Source organism: Etheostoma spectabile, chromosome 5 (genome assembly GCF_008692095.1).
Source record: "Etheostoma spectabile isolate EspeVRDwgs_2016 chromosome 5, UIUC_Espe_1.0, whole genome shotgun sequence".
NCBI lineage: Eukaryota > Metazoa > Chordata > Actinopteri > Perciformes > Percidae > Etheostoma > Etheostoma spectabile.
The window spans coordinates 22,547,447-22,555,009 of record NC_045737.1 but is presented as its reverse complement, the minus strand read 5'-3'; the positions used below and the strand labels follow the sequence as shown (position 1 = coordinate 22,555,009).

The window sequence follows — 7,563 nt, the reverse complement described above, 5'->3', positions numbered from 1 at the left end:
GATATGCTTTCACCTCGGAACAAAAACATTAGTCCAACACTTATTTTTATAACCTCTGGTCCAACTGTAGGCTACATCACCTCCTTCCAGATTTGTTCTTTGGATTTGGACTTGACTCAGTCATTGGACTCGCCTCTAATATTCGAGTTTGTCTCGACCGAGTCCAGCACTATATGATTTTGTTCTAAAGTAACTTTTTTCTTCAAAAGAAAACCATTGATGATCGCGGTCGGTCAGAAAACGGGTATTAATTTAATTCAAAATCCATCTAGAACACTCCTCAAGATATTACAAATAAAAATAGATATACTGTCTCTTACATCACGTACATTATAAACATAAGGTAAGACAGTGGTCTTGAAGAGGATCCTTTTTTTCCTCTGTCTCGGTATTGAAGGCCTCATTTGGACTTGGACTTGAACTTCTTGGGACTTGGTCTTGACTCGGTCCGTTTCTTGGACTTAATTGTCTTGGACTCAACAAAGGTCCAATCCTTACAGCCCTGCCCCCTTCCTCCTCAAACATTAAAAGGTTTACTTTGAATGCATAAACAATAGACACGTGGAAAATCACTGTTGCTCCATGCTTCAAACTTAAAAAAGGTATTCAGATAATAGCGCCAGAGGTTTTAATTGAAAACAGGCCGTGTGTACGTATAGCAGTACACACCCCGTACCAGGGGGCGGCGGTAGAGAAACGCTATAGTTTGGGAAACGCTACAAAACTTGAAACCGAAGAAATAGGAGCGCGATTCCCTACTATGATTGGACATGTGTAGTCATACGTAAGAGTATCGTCATACCCGGAAGAATGACAATGGTTATCGGTGTTGCTGACATTTCTGGTAAGTCGAGCAAATTTGTTCAAGTCTGGTCAAAGAATTTGTCAAAATATTCTTTTTCACAGCACGTTGGTTTCCTATTTGAAGTGTTGCCTGCGTCAGACTTTAGCCGTAGTCGTGCCTCTGTTAAAGTACGTCAAACTCCTTTAATAACCTCAACATTTAACGTTATGTCCTGTTAAGAGAATACATTTTTTTAAATTCTATTTTCTTCCTTTAGCATATATATAAAAAATTATATATAAAAAATATATGTAAATAAATCGTGTCTACTTCTCAGTGTGATTTAAATATATAACGTTATCACTGATAAAAACAGTGTGGTCCAGGAGTTACTCTAAAGGTGATGGTTATCCAATCATCACTTAAAAGCTTCTGCCAAATCCCTCAACTGTCATTTTAAATTTCAGCCGTGGGTGTTATGTTTTTGACAAATGAGTGAACCTTCAGTATCGATATGTCTGCCAGGTATCTTACTGCAAAGAGGACACAAGCGTTGGCGGGACCAAAATGGCATCCTACTTTGATGAGCACAACTGTGAGCCCACCAACCCCGAGGAACAGTATCGTCAGAATGCACTGCTGGAATTGGCCAGGTGAGGCTTAACACACTTCAGACACACTGTGATGCTTCACATTGATTAGTAGTGTACAGTGTTGTGAGTGGCCGTTGGTCTTTGTGTATAGGTCTTTAATGCAGGGCTTGGACTTATTCGACTCGGGGGCGTTTGACCTGTCAGACTGGGACCACCGTCTTCCTCCTCCAGCTGCCAAAACAGCTGTTCAGACCCTCACCGTGGTCATCATTTCTCCAGAGCAAGCAGGTGACAGACATTTGCCTCAGTACATTTAAATTTACGAGCAGCCATTTGTTCCTGATGTTCAACAAAGGTGCAGAAAGAATTTGGACGAGGGAAGCATCATGCTTACAGACTGGCTCAGTGGAAGTAGGGAAGGATTTCATCAAAATGTTTGTTCTCACAGACAAAGGTCTCAAGTGTCCCGTGTGTTTGCTCGAGTTCGAGGAACAAGAGACGGTTCGAGAAATGCCTTGCAAACACCTTTTCCACTCAGGATGTATACTGCCCTGGTTGGGCAAGGTAAAGTTTGGCAAATTTGTAATTCAGAATTTCTTTCTAAATCGGACATGTAATGAAAAAGTTTGAGTTGTATTTTGAATCTTTTGCATGTTTGCGATCACAGACTAACTCATGTCCGCTTTGCCGACTCGAATTACCAACTGACAATCCAGAGTATGAGGAGTTTAAAAAAGACAAGGTGAGTGTGTAAATATGCTCGGGATGCTACAAATGATCCTCATCTTAGCACTCTTCATCGGCTGAATGAGTTTTCTGTTCTGCAGGAGAGAAGAAAACAGAGGGAGCACAGGCTGGAAGACCTACACGGAGCCATGTACACATGACATGACGGTGCAAGTTTGTGGAACAGTGACATTTTACAGAACAAAAGCTTCAGGAAATGCATAATGATGCAGTCATACCATTTCGTAAAGAACACAATTTCAAGCACATTTTTCTTTACAAGAAATTGTTGGCAAAATGGCTTTCTAGCCATTTTTTGACCATCCATCACTGGCAGCTCCATCTAAATAAAATCCAATGATACAAATACGTAACACAAAAAAATTAGAGGAATCTGGTGTGACCACAAAGCTAGCATTTGTGGTCACCATTTTTGAAATAATGTGTGACCGTTACTGTTAAGAGTAACAGGGTTTTCCTGTTCTCTCCGTTCATTTGGCATGGCATGAATGCAGCAGAAGCAACGGGATCATTAAAAAGTTAAAAATGTTGGATAAATGCTCCTGTCTCACTAGTGGGGATGAATATATTTAAAGATTAATTATGCGGTTTACAGCAGCCCTAAAACATTTGTTAAGTCCATTTAAAAACACATCTGTTCAGCTATATTTGTCTTATTAGCATGAATCATTTAAAGATGTGAGTATTTAAGTGACTTGTTTTTCTAAAAAAAAAATTTAAATCTGAGAAGAAAGCGTGCAGTATAAATAAATTCTAGGTACTCATTAAAAAGAAATCCAAATCCAAAACCCACACTTTTAAATTTTGATGTTAGACCGTCTCTGTCTGGTAAACACCCACATCTTTCAAACGCCATGCCCCCGGTGTTGCAGGCTGTCTATAGGCTTGTAGTCTCTAAGCCGAGGGACAAACACTAACCAGCAGTTTTTATGTAAGCAAGTTAGCCATTCTTTGTCCTCTTCTCTGCCAAACGTTTCTATTTTAGATCTAACAACACAAGACTAATAACCATAGTTTAGGGTGGTACTTATACTATTTCACACTGTATAACAAGTACTGTATGTGTTTTTAACAAGAATGTACTGAGAATTTTGTTGTGTATAAGTTCACAAAAGGCCCTTTTGTTTCAAAAACCAACCCGTGCAAAATAATTTATCATTTTTATTTCATATTTGAATATAAATCTCTGTCAAATGAAAATACCTAAATGATAGACAAATCATACATATTTACAGAATTTATAAAAGGAAACGATAATCTGTTGACTTGTTTTCTGGGATTTCTCAGACTCCATTAGCATTCTTTTACATATTTTTTTTCTAATTGAGGAAACATGACATACATTTTTATAGACAGTTGCTGTTGCAAGAGTTCAAGACATGTACAGGTCAGGCAGCCTTTTGTAATATAGGATTCTCCCACCAAAGTGTGTACATTTGGCAAAAAAAAAAAGTTGTAAATCCACCTTTAAAATGTTGGCCTGTGGAAGATGGTAATGTGGAATAGATGATGTTACAGAATAAATCCAACCCTGATGAGGGTTCATACAAGCTGCCATTTGTAGTCACAGTGTGACTTAGTTACAGTTTGGTGAAATAAGCTACAGCTGAACGCAAGTTTAAAAAGAAAAGATCTGAACATTCCCCTGGCACAGTACGAGGGATAAGGCTAGAACAGTGCACTCATACCAATTCATACACCTACTGCTGACACACAGAAAACCAATCCAAACTCCAGTGGATTCCAGTCCTTTTTGGCAAGATTTGCAGAACAAGACAAGATTGCTGCAGTCCCATAAAAGATTTGGAAGTTAAATAATTAGCACAAAAAAGTAAAGAAAACTGACCTGACATGATTATGCAGCTCGTAACAGCAGATCCACTGTCCTGCCACATGCTGAGACTTTGTGGAGTGAGCTATGGATTGCTGAGCTGCCATTACATGAAATACTTTCCTCGACCTCAAACCATTGTGAGATGGAAAACATGTAGGAACTCTAGCTTTTGCTTCAGAACATCAAACCCACACAAGATAAGAGGTAGGTGATGTGACCTTTTCAATAACGTATTGCTGGCATCCAGTTAATAAAAAAAAAAAATGTATCAACACTACGCAGAGGGCAGAATACTGTGTTATGAAACATCCTTTTCCAATGGCTCACTCATGTCAACAAAAACTTACTTTGAGTGTAACCTAAATTGTGTGGCATTAGTCAGCTTTAGTTTGAGCATTGGTAGTTTGTGGCAGTCTGGTGTGAAGCTAATTCACAACGGTAAATATAAAGAGAAATTGGCAACAGGGAATCATACACAACCTTAATATATGCCATTCAGTCCCTTCAGTCTACAGCCTGTATGGTTTTGTCTGTAACACTATTGACACCATTACTTTTTTTTTTTGCATATGGTCTACAAACATATTCACCTCTCAGTTAACTCCAAACGACTCCTAACAATACTGAGAAGGCTTGACATAGCTTCATATTTAACAGAAAACACGTTTGCAAAACTCAAAGGCTTCCAAGGGTCCAGCCTGGAATCATCAGTGTGTGGGTAGTCTGGCTACACAGATGTACGTTGCTTGGATAAAGCCTGACATCCGGTGTGTCGCTCACGCACCGGATCCAGCCCTATCCCAGAAGAGATCAGCAGTGTAGCCAGACCACTGTGGAGATAGGTCTGGCAATGAGAGACTAGTGTGGGGGGCAAGAACTACAACTACATTATTCTGGAAATGGGTTAGTCAGATTATAGTTTCACCTTTACACATCCATTACTATATAAAATGTAGGTCACTTCAAATGTCTTGGTGTCACTTTTTAAAAAACAAAAACGCCCTGTGTTCAACCCCAACACACTGAAAAAGGCATCATACACTTCAGTGGAGCAGAAATTATCAGAAGATTGATGGCAATTATTGCACCGGACATGACAGTCAAGTAAAAAAGGTAGCATGAAATGCAAATGTTACCAAGAAATCCTCAGATCATGCAACATGTGGGGCAATAACGGAATGACATCAGGGGAGACGACTTCAGAGATTCTCAGATAAAAGTGATTACAACAGAGCAGAGCTGTTTTATGTAGACATTCTGCTCTTGCATGTCAGTGACATATGATATATGATCTTACGAATGATAGTGGCTCAAGCTACAGTTTGTAAAATAATCAAATTTGCATTCAAAAATCATCTGTGAAACCAAATTAAATCTGAGTTGAATGATTTTTGCAGATCATTTGACAGATAATTGTGATTGACTTAAAAAGGCCATATGCTTACAGCCAGTAAAGAAAAAAAAACAAAAAAAAAACATACATACATACCTTAACTATTCACTTCTCAAACATTCAATAGGTTTCTACTTACTACGCAAATACTCAAACAAATTGTTATTCTCTCATTCAAAATGTGTAGCCGTGCAGAGATAAGCAAAAGGCCAAAAGAGGTGGGCCACTCAAAGCATTGGGTAGTTTATGAAGGAGTGTCGGTGCAGGGGGGAAATCTTATGGGCATACCAGTGATGCACAGTTATAAAAAGTAAAGAAAAACAAAAAGTGTAGTTCAGGAAACAGACTCCTGTGAAGAATTTCCCAAATCAACAGCCATCTTGGAAAACATTCATGGTTCTGGTACTCAGACTGGCTTCACACATTCAGCCTCCTCTCAACATCGCTACAGGACATTTTACTGTAGTAGCTTGCACCAACATTGGGGGGAAAATAAAGAAATATAGTTGGTTAAAGATATCAGAACATCCTCTCTTCCTTCACATGCTGCCACTGTCATCTTGCCTACCTGTGGGAGCCCATGAAGCACCTCTGCAATGGGCAGCGCTGCAGAGCTACAACATGGCTATGCTCTCCGGGGTACAGTTGAGATGTGTGGATGTGCTGCTCCCCCCAGGGGACTTGAGGCCCTTAGTTGTCCCACCTAGTATTGAGCCCCGGGCCCTCGCTCCCATGATAACCCCTGAGCCGTGGTGGTGACACTGCTGCAGGCCCGTCATCATTGTCTCGCTGGTGACAGTGCCAAACTCGTAGGTGAAGGTGCCGTAGAAAACCAGGATGTCCACTGTGAAGACCCACTCGCAGATGGCTGCAGCGTGCTGCAGGATGAAGCTCTCGTGGATGAAAAAGATGCCACCTGGGAGGGGGACAAGTTAAGGAGGACAAACATCTCTGGTACATGCATGAGCAAAACAAGATTTCCTTTTCCACAGAAGCTACAGTGGCCTGAGCCAAATTGTGATATAATGGGATGAGATGTACAGTGGGGAGAACAAGTATTTGACACACTGCTGATTTTGCAGGTTTTCCTGCTTCCAAAGCATGTAGAGGTCTGTAATGTTTAATCATAGGTACACTTCAACTGTGAGAGACTGAATCTAAAACAATCCAGAAAAATCACATTGTATGATTTTTAAAATAATTAATTTGCATTTTATTGCATGACATAAGTATTTGATCACCTACCAACAAGTAAGAATACCAGCTCCAGACCTGTTGGTTTTTCTTTAAGAAGCCCTCCTGTTCACCACTCTGTATTACCTGTATTAACTGCACCTGTTTGAATTTGTTACCTGTATAAAAGACACCTGTCCACACAAAAAAAGAAAAAAAATGTCAACCTCTCCACAATGGCCAAGACCAGAGAGCTGTGTAAGGACATCAGGGATACAATTGTAGACCTGCAAAAGGCTGGGATGGGCTACAGGACAATAGGCAAGCAGCTTGGTGAGAAGGCAACAACTGTTGGCTCAAGTATTAGAAGGAAGAAGTTCAAGATGATGGCCAATCTCCCTCGGTCTGGGGCTCCATGAAAGATCTCACCTTGTGGGGCATCAATGATCATGAGGAAGGTGAGGGATCAGCCCAGAACTACACGGCAGGACCTGAAGAGAGCTGGGACCACAGTCTCAAAGAAAACCATTAGTAACACATTACACAGTCATGGATTAAATCCTGCAGCGCACGCAAGGTCCCCCTACTCAAACAAGAGCATGTCCAGGTCCGTCTGGAGTTTGCAAATGACCATCTGGATGATCCAGAGGAGGAATGGGTTTGGAACCACCCGTAAGAACACCATCCCCAACCGTGAAGCAGGAGTGGAAACTCATCTTTGGGGATGCTTTTCTGCAAAGGGGACAGGACGACTGCACCGTATTGAGGGGAGGAAGGATGGGGCCATGTATCGCGAGATCTTGGCCAACAACCTCTTTCCTTCAGTAAGAACATTGACGTGTCTGGGTCTTTCCAGCATGACACGACCCAAAACACACAGCCAGGGCAACTAAGTAGTGGCTCCGTAAGAGGCATCTCAAGGTCCTGGAGTGGCCTAGCCAGTCTCCAGACCTGAACCCAATAGAAAATCTTTGGAGAGAGCTAAAAGTCCGTATTGCCCAGCAACAGCTCCAAAACCTGAAGGATCTGGAGAAGGTCT

At 41.0% G+C, this 7,563-nt stretch overlaps 2 protein-coding genes across 2 annotated transcripts in view; one reads left to right on the top strand and one right to left on the bottom strand.

Moving 5' to 3' along the window:
• The first annotated feature begins 758 nt into the window (after window positions 1-758).
• On the top strand, window positions 759-3,577 carry rnf181 (ring finger protein 181). The gene is made up of 6 exons (XM_032517222.1): window positions 759-844; window positions 1,310-1,437; window positions 1,529-1,665; window positions 1,826-1,941; window positions 2,045-2,119; window positions 2,205-3,577. Exons 2-6 carry the CDS (start codon window positions 1,352-1,354, stop codon window positions 2,262-2,264), a joined length of 474 nt encoding a protein of 157 aa, XP_032373113.1. The 5' UTR covers window positions 759-844; window positions 1,310-1,351; the 3' UTR covers window positions 2,265-3,577.
• Window positions 3,454-7,563, bottom strand: part of LOC116690341 (transmembrane protein 150A) — a 10,487-nt gene continuing 6,377 nt past the window's right edge. The window contains exon 7 of the mRNA XM_032517220.1: window positions 3,454-6,267. Coding sequence (XP_032373111.1) covers window positions 5,966-6,267 — 302 coding nt within the window. The 3' untranslated portion in view covers window positions 3,454-5,965. The remainder of the gene's footprint in view (window positions 6,268-7,563) is intronic.